The sequence below is a fragment of the Ambystoma mexicanum genome, chromosome 3p, assembly GCF_040938575.1.
Source record: "Ambystoma mexicanum isolate Mex_15411 chromosome 3p, UKY_AmexF1_1, whole genome shotgun sequence".
In the NCBI taxonomy this organism is placed as follows: domain Eukaryota; kingdom Metazoa; phylum Chordata; class Amphibia; order Caudata; family Ambystomatidae; genus Ambystoma; species Ambystoma mexicanum.
In genome coordinates this window covers 1,033,862,167-1,033,886,305 of record NC_090925.1, presented here as the reverse complement: position 1 = coordinate 1,033,886,305, position 24,139 = coordinate 1,033,862,167, and the positions used below count along the sequence as shown (strand labels likewise).

At 45.5% G+C, this 24,139-nt stretch overlaps 1 protein-coding gene across 1 annotated transcript; it reads left to right on the top strand.

Annotated features, from left to right (window-relative positions):
* Window positions 1–23,245: 23,245 nt before the first annotated feature.
* Window positions 23,246–23,793, top strand: BLCAP (BLCAP apoptosis inducing factor). The gene has a single exon (XM_069652384.1). The coding sequence runs from the start codon at window positions 23,378–23,380 to the stop codon at window positions 23,639–23,641; it is 264 nt and encodes an 87-aa protein (XP_069508485.1). The 5' UTR covers window positions 23,246–23,377; the 3' UTR covers window positions 23,642–23,793.
* The last annotated feature ends 346 nt before the right edge of the window (window positions 23,794–24,139 follow it).

Sequence of the window (24,139 nt, the reverse complement as noted above, 5' to 3'; positions counted from 1 at the left end):
GATAGATGGTGATGTTGCCTCACCCACCTCTGAATTGGTCCTGGTAAGGCATCAATGAACTGTTCCATCATTACTTTATCCTTAGTCTGTCCTATTGTGGCTGTGCCTGTTTGCAGCCATTTTTCTGCCAAATCTTGTACTCTGTAGAACAATTGTCTTGGACTTTCACCTGGTTTCAATCGGGTTTCTCGAAACTTGAGCCTGTAGGATTCTTCATCCATGCCGAGTCTTTCCAAAACAGTTTTTTTAATCTCGGTATAAGGAGTGTCTCCGGTGGGGTTAGCCGCTTGGTATGCCCCCTGCATTACCCCTGTGAGCAAGGGAGCCAGATAGAAAGCCCATCTGTCCTGTGGCCATTGGGCTGCTCTAGCTATTCTCTCAAAATTTACGAAGAAAAAACTGGGGTCTTCTCTTACTTGGTATTTTTGTAATACCGTAGGCGGTATTACTGGATGCGTCCGGTTCGTGGCCACTGCTTCTCCCAGTATTCTTAAAGCTTCCCGTCCTTGCTCTTGGGCAGCACTTTGCACTTGTATGGCCTGTTGGAGGGCTTGTCTGTCTGCCTGCGCCTGGTGACTTTGCACTTGTAAAAGTTGCTGCAGCTGCTGTTGCCCTTCTGCGAGTGCCTTTACCACAGCTTCCATGTCTTCTGCTTGGGCGTTCTCTTGAATCCCACTTCTGACACCACTGTAAAATAGTAGGCTGTAGTGGGATGTAGGTTTAGCAATTTTAAGATTTATTGCGGTGTTAACTTAAACAACAGCTCTCCTTGTGCACATCAAACAGTATTAGTTTCATGAGGTTTGGTTTCCGTGAAAGTGTTAATGCAGTCCAGAGTTCAAAAGAAGCTCCACTTGGCTTCTCGCATCTTTAAAAGGGAAAATAAAGTCAACTTAATTCTTTTTCTCCACGGACTGACTCACCCTCAGTTCACTGGGTTAAGAAAACAAAAAAAAACAAAAATCCACATGGAAGGCACAGTCCTTGATTAATGGTTGACGGCTGGCGCTTCTCCTCAGCGAGTCCGCCTCTGATAGGGATCTCCCCTGTGCCTCTCACTGAGCCTTCTAGTACGCCCAGTCACAATCACCTTTCCATTCCTCTCTGATCTCCGGCTCGGCTTGCAGCTGTAATCAGAAACACCTGGTGAGCTCTCTGTTGCTGCATTTAAGCCCCTCTCTGCTCCTCCCCTCCCTTCAGTCTCCAGCCAGTTTTCCCTCCCATTCCCCACACCTGCAGGGCGTTTTCTTTCCTCAGTCCACCCAGTTTCATGCACTGTTTGACCCCACCATGTATGTCTCTGGGGCCACCGATCTACATGCGGGCTGACTGCATTATACAAGTGCCAATCTCTGGTACACCTATTTCCATGCTGTATGATTGGGTTGTACCTATGCCGTTTTCCCTTTTTAATTCTGTCTCTGCCCCCTCCTTGGTTTCGTTTCTCGTGGTGGTTTCTGGGACATGTAGTTTTCTTTTGATTTGCTGTGTAAACCTTTTTTTGGCTGGGTCTCATTACTAGAATAGGATCCTCCCTTGATTCTGTTGCCTCTTTGACCACCTCACAAAGAACTTTACTGGATTTCTTACCTGATTTCGGATTCAGCGCATCTTCGAACCAGAAACAGACTTCATTTTAAACGCATCGCATCGCCAGCAGCAGCGCCGCGCCATACTCGCCGTTCCTCGTAGCATCTCTACGATCCGGTGCTGTCTCCATCACCTGGTTGCCGCATTCCAGCGCCTAAGGGGGACAAGAAAACAACAAGGTGAGCCAAGGGAACAAACAAGTACAATCTCTTGCCACCATATGCTTACCTGATTTTACTGCAGGAGGTATTATCCACCAGCACACCAAATCTTCCTACGCTGCACCTGCAAGAAAAGGGAAAGCAGCGAGTTAAACCTTGGCATCATTTACCGGACAGTGTTACAAAACAGACTCTTTACCTGAACGCTTTCAGCTGCCACAAGACGATCATCTTTTGGTTCTAAGCTGCAAAAGAAACCAGGAATAGGACAAGAGTGATTAATCGGACATTTTGAACTCATTAGAACTATATACTTACGGCCTTTCGCCCGGAGGTTTGGAGCCAATATTTGTCCAGAACTCTTCCAATATCCTCAAGCCAGTGAAGTAACTGGCCCTCAACGCGCCCCTGCATTCTTCTCAGGATGGAGAGCTCATCATACAAAACTATAAGGTGAGCTTTGTGAAAGGGAATGTCAGAAGTGATAAGTGGGGACGCAGTGAGGTGTTAATACTCAAATCCACGGGTGGCTAATTCCCTTTCCCCTTCTTTAGGAGACTACTTCTACAGGTCAAGCAGACGAAGCTAGGTGGGCCAGTCCAGTCAGTCATCTCTGCACTACGCATCATGTTGGTGGAGACCGTGGCTGTCTAGTTCCGCTCGACACCCCTGTGGGAGCCAGGTGAGTGTAACAGAACGCGAAGACTTTGGAGACCTCAGAAACTGACCAACTGGCCCAATTATTAGGGGAACTGAGGGCTGGAGTACATGCCGCTCGCCAAGAAACGAATACACTCAGGAGAGAGTTGATTGTTTCGAAGGAACGCACTGATGATCTTGCTAGACAATTACTGCAAAACCAAGCGGGGCAAACACCCCTACCGGGACTCTGGGGGGGATTCCAAACCCTGTTTCACCAAGCAACCCTGTGCAAGTGATTTTACCAGGCAATATCCCTTTAGCCCCGCCAGAACGCTTTGCGGGGGACCCGAAAAGATTTTCCGTGTTCATGAACCAATGCCGTTTGGACTTTTTATGCAGACCTGGAGCCCTTCCAAACGATCAAGCCAAAGTAGCCTTCGTATTATCATATCTCAGCGGCAGTGCAGCGGATTGGTCAATCCCACTAGTCAATCAGGATGACCCTATTCTTCGTGATTTTCAGGGCTTTCAAATGAGCATGGAAAGACTATTTGCCCGGCACTCTCAAGGACCGACCCTAGATAACGAACTTTTGTCCCTACGACAGGGTAACCAAGACCTTCTAACCTACATAGCAACCTTTAATAGGTTGGTGGTGGAAACTGGATGGCCTGAGGAAAAACTGATTACGTTGTTTCATCGGGGACTTCGAGGAGAACTCGAAGATGTTTTGGCTCAAGTTGTGAACCCACCTCAAGACTGTGGTGAATATATAGACTTAGTGGTGCAGTTAGATCACAGACTTCAGAATCGAAAGGCTGATCGAGCCAAGTTCGAGAACCGGGTGTTGGTTAAACCCAACGCTACCCCCAAAGGAACAGATGCCTCCGAACCCATGCAAATCGGAGGAGTTAAAGGACCCGTGACAAAGAAGGAAAGAGAAAAAAGGCGGCAAATGCAATTATGTCTGTACTCTGGAACCTTGGGACATTTTCTACGGGATTGCCCTGTAAAACCACCCAAGAAGGTGGTAGGAGCTGCTGATAAAAGCCATATGGAGCCTGACTCGGGAAACGACCACGCCGGACAAGCGAAGAGGTCCGCTTTCCTAGCTTGAAGAAGGATACTCGGACCTCGCATTTCATCATACCAATGGTCCTTATAGATCCAAGGCAGCCATCACGTTTGCACTCAGTTAGGGCACACATTGATAGCGGGGCCATAGGAATCTATGTGGACCACGAATTGGCTTCTAGGATGAATCTACCTCTCTGCAGAAAGACCACTTCAGATGTCATCACCACAGTCGATGGAACTGAAATTGCCTCTGGGCCTGTAACTCATTCCACCGCAGAGATGACATTATTGGGTCAAGATGGGCATCGAGAGACTATTGTGTTTGATTTAATGAAAGCCCCGCAGTTCCAAATGATACTGGGGATACCTTGGTTGGAAACACATAATCCTTGTATTGATTGGCGAGAGAAGAGAATAACCTTCGCGGATTGTGCACATACTTGTTACCCAATAAAAACCTTGAACAAGGACCTGGCCACAGTCGCTACTCCAGTTGTGCAGTTACCACACGAATATCAAGAATTCCAGGATGTTTTCCAAAAAGAACAGGCAAACACCTTACCACCTCACAGATTATACGATTGTCAAATTGATCTCATACCTGGTGCACAACCTCCATGTAGTAGGATCTACGCACTTACGGAACCCGAGAACCTTCACCTACGACAATACTTGGACCAATACCTTGCCAATGGCTTCATTCGTCCATCCAAGTCCCCTGCATCTTCAGCTTTGTTCTTCGTGCCAAAAAAGGAAGGTGACCTCAGAACGTGCATAGACTACCGCGCCTTAAATCAGATCACGGTTAAGAACCGATACCCATTGCCTCTGATCCTAGAATTACTAGATCAAGTAAAGGACGCTTGCATCTACACTAAATTAGATCTCAGAGGGGCATACCATCTGGTACATGTAAAGAAAGGCGACAAATGGAAGACTGCTTTTCGCACTAAGTACGGGTCATTCGAATACTAGGTGATGCCCTTCGGGTTGTGCAGCAGCCTTCCAGTATTTTATGAACGATGTCCTGCATGACCTCATTGACGTCTGTGTTGTCGTATACATAGACGATATTCTAGTGTGCTCCTCTTCAGAATCTGACCATGTGAAGCACGTTCGTGCAGTCCTTGAGAAACTACGCCAGCACAAGTTATATACAAAATTGGAAAAATGCGTTTTCCATACTACAGAAGTTGAATTTCTTGGATTTATCCTGACTCTAAAAGGAGTTCGAATGGACTCTCGAAAGGTGGACCCAATTTTCAAATGGCCATCACCCAGTTCAGTTAAAGGAGTACAAAGCATGCTCGGATTTGCTAATTTCTATCGCAGGTTCATTCCGGATTTCTCGCACGTTGTACACCCTATCACAGCGCTCTTGCAAAAAAACAAACGCGTCCTGTGGACTGAAGAAGCTGAGAATGCCTTCCAAGAACTGAAAGCGAAATTCACGTCTGCACCTGTATTAAAGCATCCTCTTCCTTAACTCCCATACATAGTTGAAACCGACACATCCAGTTTAGCCATGGGAGCTGTCCTGTCCCAGAAGGATCCTGAAACCGGTCAACTTCACCTAGTAGCATTTTGGTCCAGAAAGTTCTCGGCACCCAAGTTAAACTATGCGGTTACCGATGAGGAGCTATTACCTATCAAATCCGCCTTCAAGGCTTGGCGGCATTATCTTCTTGGTGCCAGGCATACCATTACTGTAATCACTGATCACCGGAACTTGCAGTATTTAAAGACAGCCAAAGCCCAATCATCACACCAACTTCGATGGGCATTGTTCTTTGCCGAGTTCGATTTCATGATCACTTATCGACCAGGCTGTAAAAATGGCAAGGCAGGTGCCTTATCCCGAATAGGAATGGAAGAAGCATATGCGAACCCGGAGCCGGTGCCTATAATTTCAGAACAAAGAATTCTTGGCATAACTACTTTACAAACCCTAGAAGATATTCAGGTAAAGATCCAACAACTCTTCAATCCAACAGCTCTGCAGGACTGGGTAAAGAAAGGCTCAGACTACTCTGTCATCAATGACCTACCTTATTATCAAGGGCGTCTATTTCTACCACATAAGGAACTACAAGAACTAGTCATCTTCAATTATCATGACACCCTGATAGAAGGGCACCCAGGTATCGCAAAAACTGAAGCTAAAATTAAGAGACAATTCTGGTGGCCCACCTGGCAAAAAGACGTAAAGTCATTTGTAATGTCCTGTGGCATTTGCGCCCAAAACAAAAGTCAGAAGAAAAAACCGGCTGGCCTTTTACAACCCTTGGATATTCCACCTACACCATGGCACACCTTATCGTTAGACTTTTTTACAGACCTACCTCCATGTAATGGATTTAACACCATTCTCGTTATTGTGGATCTTGTTTCCAAAATGGCCCACTTTATTCCTTTTAAAGGGATACCTTCTGCTTCAATTCTGGCCAAGGAGTTTCTCAAACATTGTTCGAATACATGGATTTCCCTCCGTATTGGTCTCTGACCGAGGTAGTCAATTCATTTCACATTTTTGGAAGAAATGTTGTCAATTGGCGCAAATCGACGTGAGGTTATCGACCAGTCACCATCCCCAGACCGATGGTCAAACAGAGAGGACCAACCAGACTCTTGAACAGTACCTGCGTTGTATGTTACACCAGACTGAAAGTAATTGGAAGGACATTCTATGGATCTCCGAATATGCATACAATAACTCTGTACATTCTGGAACTGGACAAAGCCCCTTTTTATACCATATACGGGCACCACCCTCGAACCTCAGAACTTGACTCGCCTCAACACTTAGAAATGCCCGCAGTGAACCATTTGCACGCTACGATTACACAAGCTTCTAAGGAAGCAACTGAACATTTGAAACATGCGAAAGAAAGTACAAGAAAAACGCTGATCAGCATCGAAGTGATGCTCCACAATACCAAATTGGGGATCAAGCTTGGCTGGCCACAAAACACATACCTCTAAAAGGAAAGCGGACATTTAACCCTAGATATTTGGGACCTTACCTTATTAAGGCCATTACCAACCCGGTGGCCGTCAAATTGGAATTACCTGCTAGTATGCAAATTCACCCCGTCTTCCATATGTCACTTCTGAAGCCAGTACAACCTGGGACAAGACTAACCAAGCCACCTGACCCCGTCCTTATACGGAGAACCCGAATTTGAAGTGAAAAGTATCCTGGACTCCAAAATGGTTAAGTCAAGACTTTTTTATTTAATCGACTGGAAAGGTTACGGACCACAAGAACGGTCATGGGAACCTAGTGACCACGTTCATGCACCTAGGTTGGTGAGAAGATTCCACCGGAATTTCCCAGACAAACCAAGGCCAAGGGGAGGAACGACTTTAGGAGGGGCCGCGGGGCGGGGGGAGGGGGCGAGTGCTGTCATGATGCCTACCCCCGGGCATCCAGACCAAGTCCATCAAACCCGGAAGCAGGCATCATGTTACCTGGAGCAAACCCAGCTATCTGGGTACAGTCATGGCGCCAGGCTCATATGGGACATCAGTCCTAGCGCCATAGGTGCCAGACTCATATGTTAAAACTTACCTGATGCAGACCATGCTGCAAGGGATCCAAGCATCCAAGCCCATGTGAGGCTTGAAGGGACTATTTTATCTTAGGGACTATTTTGTTACTCGGATGTGGCTGTGGAGGAATACTTACCTGGGACTACTTTGAAGGCTATTTAAAGCACGCCCGAAGAGCAGCACATGCTTCGCGTTATTCTGCATCCAGCAGCATAACGCTCACCGTGTCTGCAGTCAGTATCCATCATCCTGCCACGCCCGCCGCGAGTCCAGAGCGCCTAGAAAGAAGGGAAAGAAGAAGAAAGGTTAGAACAAGAACTTGACTGGATTTCTTACCTGATTTCGGATTCAGCGCATCTTCGAACCAGAAACAGACTTAATTTTAAACGCATCGCCAGCAGCAGCGCCGCGCCATACTCGCCGTTCCTCGCAGCATCTCTACGATCCGGTGCTGTCTCCATCACCTGGTTGCCGCATTCAAGCGCCTAAGGGGGACAAGAAAACAACCAGGTGAGCCAAGGGAACAAACAAGGACAATCTCTTGCCACCATATGCTTGCTTGATTTTACCGCAGGAGGTATTATCCACCAGCACACCAAATCTTCCTACGCTGCACCTGCAAGAAAAGGGAAAGCAGCGAGTTAAGCCTTGGCATCATTTACCGGACAGTGTTACAAAACACAGACTCTTACCTGAACGCTTTCAGCTGCCACAAGACTATCATCTTTTGGGTCTAAGCTGCAAAAGAAACAAGGAATAGGACAAGAGTGATTAATCGGACATTTTTAACTCATTAGAACTATATACTTATGGCCTTTCGCCCGGAGGTTTGGAGCCAAGATTTGTCCAGAACTCTTCCAATATCCTCAAGCTAGTGAAGTAACTGGCCATCAACGCGCCCCTGTATTTTTCGCAGGATGGAGAGCTCATCATACAAAACTATAAGGTGAGCTTTGTGAAAGGGAATGTCAGAAGTGATAAGTGGGGACGCAGTGAGTTGTTAATACTCAAATCAACGGTTGGCTAATTCCCTTTCCCCGTCTTTAGGAGACTACTTCTACGGGTCAAGCAGACGAAGCTAGGTGGGCCAGTCCAGTCAGGTCAGTCATCTCTGCACTACGCATCACGTTGGTGGAGACCGTGGCTGTCTAGTTCCGCTCGACACCCCTGTGGGAGCCAGGTGAGCGTAACACCATTCCCGTGGAGTCCTATAAGACTCCACAGGAATGGGGACACTGAAGCACCATTGCTAACAGTACCAGTGCTTCCTTGAAAACCATGACTGCAGGGGCTGGTGCACCCGGCTGGTCAGACCTGCCAGGAGCACCTGCCCTTGCAGGCATTCTTGTAGTCTGGCGGTCCGGAAAGTGTGCCGGTACGTTGTAACCAGCACCCTTATTTCAGAACTGCCAGACATGTAATGAGGCCCTTTGAGTTTCTGGGGTAAGGTGAGGCAAGGGAGAATAACTCCAAAGTGTGCCTTCTTGGCAAGGTCTGTAATGGGAGGAGTGAGAGGAGTCGAAGATGACACAAAGGTTTACTGTCTCACAGGAGGGTGCTGGGAGGGGGCCCATGTAGGGCGGCCAGAGTGAAGGAGGCAGCTGGGCCTTACTGAGATTAATGCAGAGCGTAAGGTATCCATTTGTATTTTTTGGTATTTATTGGACATTTGTATGGTGCCTACACACAAGTGTTTTGAGGCACCACAAGACCAGTTGGGGTGGGAGGGGCAGATAAGAAAACAGCAAAAAACGGTTATATTGGCCATGTGACAATCCTCCTGAGCAGGGGACGGGGGGTGGGGGAAGTGCAGGAGGCGGTTGTCAAGTGCGTTGGAAAAAGAGGGGTGAGTGGGGTGGAGAGGATGACCCAGGTTAGGGCTAGTCCGGACAAGGGAGCCCGGGGGCAATTGCTTGCTGGGGGGACTAGTAGGTGGGGTGGGGGGGTCTGGCCCCTGTATGACTCTGAAGGGGCCAAGCCCCAGTCACAGCAGCAGAGGGAACATTTAACAAGGAAGAGTGAAGGAAGAGGAGAAAAGGAAAGTGTTGAGAAGTTTCTGGAATTTAAGAAGATCTGGCTCAAGTCTGAGGGGGTAGGGAGGCCGTTCAGTGGGAGGAACCAGCCGAGGAGAGGGATCTACCTCCCACTCTCTGCTTGGATAAATGTTTGACCTGCAGAGAGTTGGAGCCACAGGACTCTGGCAGGGAGGTGTTTTGGTAGGAAAGCTGAATGTAGGGGTCTTAGGCACTAGATAGCCTTGTGGATGATGCATAGGGTCTTAAATTTGATCCTTGTCGTCACCGGGAGCCAGTGGAGAGATTCTAGGGCTAGAGAGATGCAGTGCCTGGGCTTGAGGCCGATGATCAGTCTTGCAGTCCTATTCTGGATTAGTTGGAGGGGGCGAAGGGAGGAAAGAGGCAGATTGAGGAAGAGGCTGTTGCAGTAGTCTAGCCTAGAGCGAACCAGAGCTCTGGAGACGTTGAGCTTCTGAGGGAAGCTGAGGAAGGGTAGAATGCCCCTGAGCAGGTGGAGCTGAAAGTTGGACTTCTTGACAAGGGCCATGATGTGTGGAAAGGGAGCGATTTGGCTTTATATACAATGTCTTTGGATGTGAGGCTCAAATATGCCTCTCTGCCCCCAGACCTTTTCCTGCTAACCTTAAACGCATATAGATAGGACTGCTTTATTATCCCGTGAGTTAAATGGCATGTTAGAAGGAAATGTATCATTTCTACCAAGCTGCACTCCTGCAGAAATCTGACGTTTCTATATGTTGCCGGGCAATTATACAGCAAGGAAGTAGTGAAGTGTTACAACGCTGGGGTTATTTAAATTTGATTATTAAAGACTAGAATCGATGCTCCTTTAATGTTATTGTGACTTGCTCCAGCAGTTTTCTAAGCAATCCATTCCACCAAATAAATTTCTATTAGTGACTCTTTGCCAAATTTGGCATTTCTGCTGATACTTACGTGCATTCATGTTCAGTTGCTTTCTGTGTCAAATCTGATATTCAGGAAGTGACTTTTTATTCATTTGGCCTGTCTGAAAGTTTCCAGATTCTTGGAATGCGTTAGACATCCTGCATAATGAAAAAAGAAATTCTGCCTACTTTGAGCAATGTAAAATAAAATATTAGACAATTGATAATTCTCCTCTGCATCGTGTCATTTTGCTCCTCTTTATATGCAAGCTCTCCTTATTTGAATCTACGTCACTGCGGACTCCTAGTGGCAGATTCGGTGCTATTGCTCGTAACTACTGCCACCTCCCTGGCAGGGTTGTGTACAGTTATGAATTATCTGTGTACTGTAATCAAGAATGCACTGGAAATTGTAATTTTGGCTTGCTCCAATATGCCCTTTGTCCACTGAATGTTAGAAAAGTATAGAGAACGAAAGTAATATTGGATGGGCATATGCACTGATTTATTAAGAATGTACTATCTGTATACACCAAATATTTGTAGTCTCATGTCTTAGTATAGTAGGTGTATACAGCATTCAGTTGCCCAAAGTGTGCTAGATTAGCTATGATGTTCTCACTTAAACCCAGACTGGGTAGATCCTGATAAATGAATGTGTCCAACCAAGGTCCAGTTGCATATTGCATCTGCCTATACCTTTCATCTTTCCAAGCTATCTCAAACGAGCAGCAAATCTCTAGTGATATTTTGAGTTTGTTGAAGCACCTTGAGCCCACATTTCGTGTGTGAACACTTTACCGGTAACTGACTACAGAGTGGCCCTCTGCTCCTACGCTTTATGCAGCACTCTTGGTGCCCTGCCTTTTAGCATTTGCAGTGATCGATCTGGAACTCATACGCAGGACAGTGCCATGACGCTATAGAAACAAGCTGTGCTCTATGAAATGTGCCGTTTTGATTGGCATCTAACAGTGGAAAAAGCATTTGAAGTTGCCTTCATGCCGCTATCGTATGCAGAATATCCGAACTGTGTTTGTCTGGCTGAGTATACTCCACTCTCCCATTTTTATTCACCTTTCTGTAAGATCCAGAACAAAATTGATTTAACTGTACTACTGTCTGAGAACCATATACATATATGTAGGAAAGTCCATTTGAGCCCAGTCACACATTTCACAACGCCACCTAAGTAGCCATCTCTGGAAGTTCGCCAGTTCATGTCAGCCGCTCCTCTGGGACAGGATGATGTGGGCTTTTTGAACTCCTTATGGTCAAGAACGAGGTGAGGCTGTGTAGATAACCATGGAACCGTATTGAGAAAATTGGATGCTTCCACCGGGGTTGAGCACACCTTTACATTGAGGCTCATCGGTGCAAACCTTGACCGGTTCCAAGTGGACCAACACATGCCTGTTGCAATGCAACTGCAGCTTCAGATGGCTGAAGTGGTTCCAGATTATGCACGAAAGCCTTCACCACAGTTGCAATGGTTTGATCCCAAACAGGAGAGTGATGCTGAAAACTCCTCAGTCAGCTGCTTATTGTAAGCAGTTATATCACGCTCAATGGATATTCGAGTTGTCGTGTCCTTCGGATCTTTGGCCAAAGGGAAGAAGTCTGTCATTGTTTTTTAGTTGATCAGTGTCACCCCCCGTTGTTCAGTGGAGCTCTGACCCATCTGGCCCAGTTTAACTGTACGCTGGAGACAGGCGGAACTGTGCGTTTTGTGTTTTTCAGAAGTGTCTTCAGGGGTGGCCATAACACCACCTTCCATACTGCCTCCTTCCAAGCTGTCCTCTGGAGTGCTCAATAGTTGTGACGTGTTATCAGACCCCATCGCTTTCTCGGAGAGAGGAAAAGGGAGGAAAGGCAGAAGCTTGTATGGCCGTTGTGTCCATAGTTCCTGTCGCGTTCCGCAGGCAGATAGCCGCCCGATTCAATTGGTGTGTAGCTTTGGAGCTCCCTGCACAGCACTTCCACGACGTGATGGAAAAAGGGTACCCTGCCAAGAGGGAGGGAAGAGAAGCAAAGGAGGCAAGGTATCGGGGTGTCGATACCACCAGTATTGGGTTGGGCCAACAATCGTTCCTCCGGATGGAACCCGTCAGTTTGACGTGATTTGAGCCAAGTCAGAACACAATCATGTTCAGATATTGCAGCAGGTAAAATTTACAAGACTTCCGTCCTCTGCCGCGCAGCGAGGTAGCAGTCAGCGGAGCACAGGACAGCAGAACTGCACTTAGCCGCGTGCGTACTGCGCCGGGTGCAGACTTTTAGGATGACGCACCCCCAAACAGAAGGCACAGAAGACGGGCTTGAACAGGATTCCACGGCTCCCAGGATCCGAAAACTGCACACAGCCCAAATCTTTTTAAACCCACCATAACTTTCTTGGTGTTGTGAAAACATGGCAAAATGCTCGAATCATAAGGCTGTTGGGACTATAATGCATTGATGATCCCTAATGAGGGTGAAACCAGGTATGTCGCTTTCCTGGCAGCCTTTCAAATGTCTGTCTTGGGTTAATTAAGATATGTATAAAGTAGCACTGCACTTTTAGGACAAAGACAATTCCTGGAGAAAAAGGTTTGTATTTGAGCTAATTTACATACCCACGATGCTTTGCTGTTGTGGCTCAGAACTGGGGGTGAACTTTCAGCGATGGCTACTAGGTGGGCGCTCTGGGGTGAGACTTGGCTCCAATGGTTTTTCCTATTATATATAGTGCTCCAGATAGGATTTTCAGGTGGGAGTATTTTACTCCCTATTTTTAAACTTTTGAGAGTCAATGGGATTTAAGAGAGTAAAAAAGACTTTTCTCCTTTGCAAAAGAGTAAAATGTATGTGACATCCAGCCGACGTGTGCAAAAACTGTGGAAATCCATTATTATGTGGCAGCTTTCTGCATTGTGACAGAATACACCTTTGTTATTTCTCTCAGGTCTTGACATTTGATCTTTCCTGTATATATTTAAATGTTAAAAACACAAAAACCAAGCCAATTACATAGTAAAGCAAGCATGAATTGTATTGCATGTTTTGATTCGATAGCAGAATTGTCTTTTGATGTTTAATGAAAGTCCTTGTTTCCTGGAGCTATTACTACCTAATGGTATGCCAGTGTTATGATGGATATGATGGAACAGTGCAGAGAGGTAAGGGCGCCATGCTAAATTTTATATCTAATCTCATGGTCAAATGATTATTTATATAGCGCTTTTGGCAAAGCGCTGTACATAGAACATATTTATTACAATTATCACCAAACCGAAGTCGGTACTCCTTTATCGACCTAGAAAGGATGAAAGGCTGAGTTGGCCTTGCTGGAATTCAAGCCTGCAACCTACAGATCACGCACAGATAGTAGCAACGAGTGCTCAACCGGCTGAACTATCTTATTGGCTAACATCTTTCAGAGGTCGCTTAACTGAGTATCGACTGAGGTATAATAATCACAGTGCCTAGATGTTGGACACACCATGTATGAAGCACTACATAAAGGTAAATGCCTATCTGGATTATCACAGGGACAGGTTTTGCTTAGTATCTATTCTGCTGAGTTTCTCTTTCAATGACAAATGTAACTTTCATTTGTTTGTTTTTTAACAGGGCTTACTCTTCTGGAGAGTCAGGTTTTGGATGTTTTAATTGTAGTTTTGAAGATTTGAGTGGCTAGAAAAATACAGTTGTGCAATACTGGTTTGCTTTCACTGAAAAAAAGCATAATTTGTTGGAAAATATTAATTCTCAATGGCAACTTAGTTTCCCATCTTATTAATTTTACAATCCTAAAATGCTAGGAAAATAAATATGCACAGTGCTTCTGTTTGCTCCATGAGCAGCAACACAGCAGAAGCTGAATGAAAAGAAACCATTCCTTTTATCAGTGTGCAGTTTCTTTTTTTGAAAGGCTTCATTGAAATACATTCTGTTTCAGAAGCGTTTATCTATGGCTTGCAATTACATCCATGTAGATAAAAATCAAAAGCAGCCTTCTGGTTTCTGTCAAGTGACCTGACCTTTGCACTATCATCTGCTTTAAATGTGTGTGTGGAAATGTGCACAGGAAAATAATACAAGATTTGTATGCGTAAAAAGGCCTGCAGGCATGTGGATGTGTGTATGTATGTACATTCATGAATATAATCTAGACATTGCAGGCCAGTACAAAGCAATAACGAAACTCAATATGGAGTAGATTTTCAAGCACTATTTTTAGTTAATTGATTGCATTGGAAACAATGTAGTTAAGCTCAAAAAGTACAAGTGCAAATTTGGTATATTCCACTTAGATCCTACCACATAAATTAAGGACAACAAAAGGGAAGAGGTGCAAGAAGATTAAGTATTAACCTGAGTGTTGGATATTACAAAAAATATTCTCCTCTAAGCCCTGATAATGTACTGCTAAATATCAGATGCACAACATAGTGCAATGGCTTGCAGGGTGGATCAAATTGATCTTGCAAAGAATAGTGGTTTCAAATATTTCATCCGTAAATCCAGATTCATGGGCAGAAGAGCGAAAATGGTACAATATTTGCAATCCTGTCCGCACAGGATGGACATTCATCCGGCACAACATTATTCCATTTGTGAGTTAAAGCTGCCACAGGTAATATGCCCATGCGTAGTTTGATGAGTAACGTTCTCATGAACTTGGGGTGAACTATATCCAAGTACTCATCATAGCCCAGAGCTTGTTTGACGTCCCAGTACCTTTTAGACCCATTGGTGCCACAAACCTGTTCCAGTATTTCTGTTTTAGCAAGAAGTGCACTTTTAATAATAGACATCATACTGTGGTCTATACAATTCGCTGTGCCCCAGACAGCTCAGCATCGCCTTAATATATGTAAACTAGGGTAATAAACGACCCCCCCCTCTCCTGCGATAATACATCTACCATTGCCTTCCTATATTTGGCCAGCCTGGGCAGGGACCAAATCCTAATCTAATAAAATACTGGTTTGGACTTGCATAAGGTGTCTATTCTCTGCAAATTCGTCTCCAGGAAGGCTGGTCGATTCTGGGCATTTGTGGGTAAGCCTAGAACTTTCTCAACCAATTTTTTCTCAGTTATTGTAAATGGCTGCAGTTGGATTAACCCCCCCCTACATACATACATACATACATACATACATACATACATACATACATACTCTCTCTTTCTCTCTCTTTCTCTCTCTTTCTCTCTCTTTCTCTCTCTTTCTCTCTCTGTCTCTCTCTGTCTCTCTCTCTCTCTCTCTCTCTTTCTCTCTTTTTTTCTCTCTCTCTCTTGGCCATTATTAGGTCGATAAAAATTCATATGTCTCAAGGCCACATATTTATCACAGAGCAATTTCTATCGTACTACTGCCGGCTTGAAACCCAGATAGGAGATGGTGAATGTTATTGTTATCTTCTATCAGGTCTCCAAATGGGTGAATATGGCTCTAGCAAATGCCTTACCCCCTCTGTCCAACAAGGAGATGGGTGATAATTACTGGGATCATCGCTACTACCTTTTTTTTTATATATCGGGACAATTTCTGCTTTTGTCCACAAAGGGGGCACTGAGTTGCACCTCATTGTTGCATTAAATAAGTCTGTTAGATTTAGGTCACGATTTATACAGGTCCATCTGTACTTTGTCGGGTCCAGGAGCTTTGTCAGCCTTCTGGCTTGAGTGCAACTGTAGAGTAAACCCTCAACGCTCGCACCAGAAAAAATACAGCCAGCTAGGAAAAAAGGTCCAGCACACCTCTACAAGTATGTGCCAACAAAGAACTCTGCTGCCACACAGCGCTCTGACACAAACCGCATAAGTAATGGGTTATAAAGAGACACAGCGTCCGTCATAAGTGACGTACATCAGATAGGTTACAAATCCAGGTAGCTGGTTGGTGTGACCCTATACACATATAGCCTGCTCCATACGGGATGCCAGGCGATTGTTCCCAGCATCTTCTGTCCACGTGGTGACCTTCTTCCATCATCAGTTGCAAAGGCTCTAATTGGCAATTTAGTTTATCAATTCATTATTTCATAGCTTCTACAGTGCACCTCGTACCAAGGATATGAGCGAGGTGGATACTTTTGAGGTCGTGATAACGTATCAGAAGTACATGAAACCCAGCTCCGTTCCCAGACACGCCAGCGCCTCCACAACTTTCCCACCCGCAGCTTACATTTGTTACCTTCTCCCCTGGCACCTCATTGCACAAATCACATGACCCGATGGTAGTGGCAGTCTGTCGCCACTCTCTGATCTTCTTGATCGATTGGCCAATGTACCGTTTTATGGCCCAGGGTCTTGGACTGGTCAGTGTACTCAAATGCATGTGTCCTGGGCTTGGGGTGTCCCTGGCCACTATAATGTAAAGGTCTGGACTGGCAAAGGCCTGAAGCCCATACCCCTGTCACCCCCCCCACCCCCCCAACCCCCATCTCGTGGAATAGCTCTTCAAAGATCAACGCCCTCTCTTATCCTTGCAGGGCACGTTCCTTCTGGGTTACAGACCCTAATGATAAGGAGAACTGAGTATTTCCAACGACTTAACCTTCTGGAGGCTGCCGGGGCTGCAGAAAATGCAGGCACACCCTTCTAACCCTCGCGATGGGATTGAGCGTACAGGCATAACTCAAACACTAGGCCTTGATTTCAAGATGGTGTTTAACTTCAAAAATGGAGTCTCATTCCACACATACCAAGATTCACTATATTTCCACTACAATCCCACTTCTACGGGTGCCCCTCCCCCTCCATTCTTTTAGCTCCCCCGCACCATCTCCTTCTACAACCATCTCGTCCTAAATTGCAGAGGGGCCTCGGCCTTTCACCCCTGCTCCCCAACACAACCCAGACTTCCTCTATATTTAACGTAAAATCAGATTGCCCATTTTCATCACACACTGATTCTACAAGACCTTGTTCAGTAAAATCCCTAGTTCACTATATAGGTTTTTAAAATGTGCATGCCAAACTGCTTCCAAAATGTACCCTTGAATTGATAACTGATTTTCATTTGTCCCGATTTTCATTTGTCCCAGTTCCCATTAGATTCCAGATATTTTTGGAGTCTTTGTCATTTATTGCCCTCAGTTGAGAATCCCAAATTCCCCTACAAACTCCTTTCTTTTTTCTCATCAATTTCTTATAGTGCGCTCGTGCCTCATGTAGGGGCTCACCCTGCCCCGCTCCCCCTCAACATAACTTGTTTAGCACAACAACTCACTTCATCCTTTGTCTTCCTGCAATGTCTATCAAACCAGGGATTGCTTTTAATTGTATGTTCTTAATAAGTTTGGAGTCTGTTATAAAGAATGTCTGATACATTTGTTTTGCATCTAATTTATGTTGGCATGTGCTGCAATAATACCAGCACTGGCCCCCTCATTGATATAAAATGTGTTCCAATGCTGGTAAAATACTGTTAAAAGTCGGTGGTAATGTTTCCTCCTTGTTAAGTTTTACCCACTGCCCAACCTCGGTAATAACCGTTTTGGATACTCTCACTCGCGATAAACCTATAAGCCAGAGGTTAAGATTCATTGTAAACCTTCCAGCCTTCACCTCTTTGTTTTTGCTTTGTCAACCAGAGTGGGACGGGTATGCCCAGGCGTGGGTCCTGTGCCTGCTGGGCCTAGAGACCCAAGCTGCTACTCATTGATGAGGCCCAAAAAGGCTGAAACGTGTCTGGGAATGCTTGCAGTCTCGTGCAGAAGGGATGTGAACTAGCAGTTCGTGCTGGACTACCCCTTTTGGGATGGGACCAAGCCTGATTTGCATATGGGCTTTCCGCTTCTGAAATGGCTTGGCAAGCGAAGAATGATAGTCTGGAGGGCAGCCCAGAGCAATGCCAGAGGCCAAGATTCATTCCAGCCATCACCTCTTTGTTTATGCCAGGACTCTAGATAACCAGTTTATAATCCATCAGATACTTGTAACATACTCGCAACAGTATTTTGTGTGGGAGCGTCTCCTAACATTTCATATACCCAGAGGTTTAATGCCATAACTTTACTGGCCACCTCAACTACATTTCTATGCATTCTTTTTGATCTTGGAGTCTTACTCTTCCACCCCGCAGATTTTATCATCCTCCTCCTCACATAAATCCTCCATCATTACTAATGGCTCAAATTGGAGGTATAAATCACCCACTATAATTGACTTAGAGTTATGAGAATGACTCTTCCACCAGAGGTCTACCCTTTCTTTAAGAGGCCAAACAAGTGTTGTCCTTTAGCAGGCGAGTGCCTGTTGTTATGTTATGTTACTTGGCATTTATATATAGCGCCTTATGTATCATTGGTATGATCTCCAAGCGCTGGCAGGTTGAACTCGGGAATCGCAGTTCGAGTCAGTAGAGATAGTGACGTATGGTGCGTGGATGCACCCGATATGTGTGCAGCTGGTGTGATTGTTGCGTGATAGCTGCTTCTTAGCGGTAGGTGTGGTGCTGAGGAAATCAGTTGGATGTGTTCGGTCTGGAGGGTGGACACCCAGACTGGGTTCTGGCTGAGTTAGGCCTGAGGAAACGCCTAAGCTAGTCGGAATGTGCTCAGCTAGCTGTGTTTTATTAGGATGATGGTGTTCGTGGGGTCATGTTAGTATGAGAACAGCTAGGTCGAATGTGTCATAGTATAGCTGTGTTCTAGTTGAGTGATGGTGTATAGGAGAGGGCAAGCGTAGTAGTGCAAGTGGTGGTTATCAGTAAAGGGCCTGTGTTTATCCGTTCACATCCACTTCAACCATTCACATCCACTCCGACGGTTCACATCCACTCCGACGGTTGTATCCACTCAGTCTATTCCATCCAGTTCATCGGTTCCATTCTCTTCGTCTCTCCGTCTATTCAACTATTCCATCCTTTCAATTCACTTCATCCGTTCCGTCCATTCTAGTTATTCCATCTACTCCATCTTTTCCAAATACTCCATCTGTTCAATTCGCTTCATCCATTCTGTCGGTTCCATCTACTTCATCCTATCCATCTACTTCATTCGTTCCAACCACTCCATGCATTCCATCCACTTCATCTGTTCCATTCTTTTCTTCCGTTCTGTTCTTCTGTTCATCCGTTCCGTTCTGTTCATCCGTGCCGTTCATCCCTTCAATTCTCTCCATCCCGTCCACCCGTTCCGACCACTCCAGAGTTCCGTCCCGTCCTCTCCATTCGATCCATCCTGTTAATCTGTTCCATCTATTCTATCCACTTGAGCCGTTCCGTCCACTTGAGCCATTCCATCTTCTCTATCCTTTTCACCCATTTCGTCCGATTCATCCGTTCGGTTTACTCCATCCGTTCCGTCCACCTACTGCATCCGCTCGATCCACTCCAATCTACTCTCACAGTCGATATACACTATCTGTTCCATCTATTCCATGCGGTTTGCTTACTCTATCCGTTTCACTCAGTCTATCCGTTTTAGTAACACTATCTGTTTTAGTCTCTTTATCTGTTCCACCGTCTTCCCATTGCTCTTTTATTTTCTTTGTTCTAACAGCTTTGGATTTCTGTTTGTTGTGGCTATTCATTCTATTTGCTTTACAAGTCAATTCTTTAAGGGAAGAGCCATGTTTTCAGTGATTTGCGGAATGACAGGTAATCTTCGGTGTGTCGAATGTGGGGTGGAACTGAGTTCCATAGTTTGGGGGCCAAGGCTGAGAACGATGATCCTCCTAACCTGACTGAGTTGGTGTTTGGTATCATTAAAAGGAGGGTGGAGCTTGATCTTAGAGTGCGCGGTGGGAGGTAGGATTTTAGCTTGTCCTGTAGGTATAGGAGGCCAGTTTTATTAACTACTCGGTGGGAGTTGCATAAGGTTTTGAAGGTCACCCTTTGTCCAACCGGGAGCCAGTGGAGAGTTTTGAGAGCTGGAGAGGTGTGGTCTCTTGGGCCAAGTGCTAGAAGTAATTTGGCTGCCGCCTTGTGCTCTTTGTAGTTTAATGAGGTGGTATGCTTGAACATCAAGGGAGTTGGCATAGTTCAGTCTCGACATTACAATAGATTGACAGCGGCAAGTCGGTTGGGAAAAGGGAGATAAGGGAAATGTATACATTTACTAGAAGTGCCTCAGAGCCATCCTCCATTCTAAAGTGGAGCTCTAGCAGATTGTTTTTATCATTGTCTTTCAGAGGCCACAGCACCCGTGGTAGATTCCGTCCATACTAAAATTCCACCTTTGGCCGCCCCCGTTTGCTTTGCACAACAAGAATCTCAAATGTAACATAGCCTTGCAGGTAAGAGGCACGTGTTGGCCATTTCCCTTGTAAGCATATTATCTTGTGGCCTCTTACAAACTTTACCCATTCATTGTCTCCTCAATTCATATGTATTACTGCAATATTCCAGGAAATAAGATGCCCCACCGACTCTTTAAACTCTTTGAGCTTACTACATGGTGCGAACCATGTCACGTGAGTTCCCCACAGACCTTTGCTCACCGGAGATGCTCTCACTCGTCGTTGTCGTACCCCCACACCACTCTGTTTATTTTATTTTTTGGGAAAGGGCATGGAAGAGGTAAGGTAGGTTTGAGTTTGATTTTGATTATTTCTTGTGTGCACCAGGCAGACTAAACTGCATTTGGGCGCAGATGTTAAGTATAATTCGATCTTTAGCTGTAAGACGCTGTTCTCGCCCCTACCTCTTTGGATCACTTAAATAGGAAGGTTTTGAGTTCCTTTCTAAAGCCTTCTAGCGATGGACATGACCGTATGGCAGTTGGTAACTGGTTCCATAACTTTGGGCCAAACGCAGAGAACCTCCTGCCCCCCTTCGAGATCAGTTAGCCCGGGGGGGATGTTCATCAAGAGTTTGTCTCCAGACTGGAGATCTCTGGTTGGCTGATAATGGTGTATTCTGGCACTCAGGTATTTAGGTGCAAGTTCATAGAAGCATTTGTACATAAGACATGCCAGCTTGAACTTAACTCGATCCTCCACCATAAGCCAATGGAGAGCTCTCTGTGATGCTGAGATGTGGTCCCTTTTCCTAAAATGGGCGATTAGCCTAACTGCCGCATTGTGGGTCCTCTGGAGTCTCATCTGTTTCACTGGGATCCCTGTCATCAGACTATTGCAGTAGTCAAGATGGGAGTTTGTCAATGCGCCTACGCCCACAGCGTGCTCTTCGGTTGCTACAAAGGGAAGTACGTTTCTAAGCATACGCATGGAGTAGTACACTGCTTTTACTTTGGCCCCTACCAAGGCTTCACTGGCCAGATGGTCCTGCCATATGCACCTCAGGTTTCTCACTTTCTTTGAGAACAGGATTTCTTCACCCAGAATTCGCAATGTAATATTTTGTTCTTCGCCTCTCCTTTCTTCTCCGATCCAAATATTACTTCTGTTTTGGCTGTGTTAAGCTGCAGCTGAGTAAATGCCATCCATTTTTGTATGTCTCGCATGCACAGGTCAATCCTTTCAAATGCCTCCGACAGATTTTCCGTCTCTGTGTAAATCTGCGTATCGTCAGTGTAGGAGTGGAATCTTAGTCCGTGTTTCCTCAATATATCAAATGGTGGACGGATATAGAGATTGAAAATCAATGGCGAGAGCGCTGAACCCTAAGGTACTCTGCATCTCAACCATATTTGCTCTGAGAGGAAGGCTCCTAGTGTCACCTGCTGGGTTCTGTCCTGCAGAAAGGAGCCAAACCAGTCCTCCACTACTTTCAAAGCTCTCCCAATTTTTCCAATACGTTGGAGGATGGTCTTATGGTCAATCGTATCAAACGCCGCAGATGGGTCCAGCATCAACAATATTGTGGGGACTCCCCTATCTGCAGCTTCCAGTAGATCATCCTGGACTGCTAATAAGGCGGTCTCAGTTCCGTGATTTGGGCGAAACCCCGATTGGTATTCATCCAGGAGACCTGTATTATCCATCCAGGAGACCTGTATTATCCATCCAGGAGACCTGTATTATCTACAAACTGCTGGAATTGGTTACAGGCCACTTTTTCTAGGATTTTAGTTGGCCAATATAGGTTGGCAACTGGACGATCATTTTTTTAAAACCGTGGGGTCTGAGTTGGGTTTCTTTTAATAGGGGTTTCACCAGTGCTCCCTTCAGGGCGCTTGGGACATAGCCCTCCATTAGAGATTTGTTTATGAAGGTAGTTAAAAATGGAGTAAGGTTTGCTGCCAGACGTATGGCAGTACATGCTGGCATAAGAAATGCCACGTCCCTTGTGGGTTTTAATTGGAGTATTAAGGCTTGCACTATTTCCTTCTCAATAGTTTGTAAGGCGAAGCTCTCATTATCGCCCTGGTTATCTTCCACTTCTGTCACTTCTTGGGGTTCTTCCCAATTTTCAGCGCTCCTCGCTTCAGGGATGCTCTTTTGGATATCCACAATTTTTTGTTCAAAGAAGTTGTTGAACTTATTAGCTTGTTCTTGGGTGTCGGCAGATGGTGCTGCCATGCATTTTGGATTACTAAATCTTACCACTACGTCAAATAGTGCTCTGGCTTGGTTTCCTGCCTGTTTAATTTCTCTTTGGAGAAATAGGGCTGTTTTATATTCTTTTAAGCAGACTCTCGCCTTCTCTGCATCTCTATCCTGTTTGTAAACCTTCCATAGCTTATTGGCCTTGCGTACCTGTTTACACATTAGACCCAATGCTGGTCCAAACCAAGATTTAGATATTTTATTTTGCGACTTTTAGTTTTAGCGGCGCATACTTGTCACAGATCTCCTTTTAAGATATCTGATCCCTTGCTAAAGAACTCCTCACAAGGGAGCTCAGAGTCTAGGTTTGCCAATTGGCTCTCTACTTCCTCCCCAGGGAAGTCCATCGCCTTTCCGACTCCATACTGGCATGTCCTCCCATCCTTTCCCTTTTTGTGGTTCTATTCCCCTAATATCAAAAAGTTGCAGACGGTGGTCTGACCACAGTAGTGGGATAGTCTCACGAAATTGTGCAGCCTCTCCTCGTACTACTAGGAGATCTAGGCAATGACCCTTATGTGAGGATTCCCTGGTGATGACTTCTAGATCGTGGTTATCCAGAAGTTCCATCAGGGCGTCTGAGTTGGGGTGATGATGATGTCACTCTGCAACCATGTATTCCAATCCCCTAAATATAGGTGGGGGTAAGGGGTAGGGTAAGACCTAGCCCCTAAACATTAAGTAGCGTTGCATAATAGCCATATGGCAGTTTCTACTCAGGAATATATCCACGCCTGTTAGTCGAACAGAAACAAAAAAATATAGGTTTTAAAGGAAATGCTGTTTGTCTAACAACCTCGTGGTTTTGTGTGTGCTTGCCTTAATTTTGATAACTATTTTATTTTATTACAGATTTGCAAAGATTACATCGTTTCACATTGACGTGCTGCTCAGAATAGAAGGAAGAAGCTGCTCCGAGTAGAAGGAAGCACAGCAAGGACTCGGTTGAATTAATTTTGGATTGTTGGTTAATATCACTGTAAGACAATGTACTGCCTTCAGTGGCTTCTGCCAGTCCTGCTGATCCCCAAGCCCCTCAACCCAGCGTTGTGGTTCAGCCACTCCATGTTCATGGGGTTTTACCTGCTCAGCTTCCTACTGGAAAGAAAGCCCTGCACCATCTGCACATTGGTCTTCCTGGCAGCCTTGGTCCTCATCTGCTACAGTTGCTGGGGCAACTGCTTCCTCTACCACTGTTGTGACTCCAATCTTCCCAGCTCCGCTCATGATCCTAACATCGTAGGCACTTAAGATTCAGCGGCAGTCCACAGACCGGATGTTTGACTAGCACAATGGGTTTTGCTGTCCTAAGAGCCGCCATGTTTTCTCAGTGTGATTCTGGAAAGGTGTGGCAGAGGAAGAAAGCCGTTGCTGTCTAGCCTTACGTTGCATCGTCACCTGTAAATATGTCATCAGACCTCACACACGCCTTTTGACATACGGTGACATGATTGATAAATGTTGGGTGTTTTTAATGTTTTTCTGTGGGACGGCGTTGGGCAATACTGCTTGTTGGTTAGCCAAAGTGCAAGGTTGTAAATGGCTGTCCCATACGTGTATCAATCAAACTGTTCAATGGTTGGATTCTCTCTCGACTGGCAGGATAACCTATTGGAACATCTTCTGATTGCAGATTATTTACCAGCGTATCTGTTGGGGAGTTTTCATGTGATTCTCTGATCCGTGTACGCACTACCAGCAATAACAGCGGTGCTGTTTGTGAAGTCACCATGTTTGCTCACTGACAGG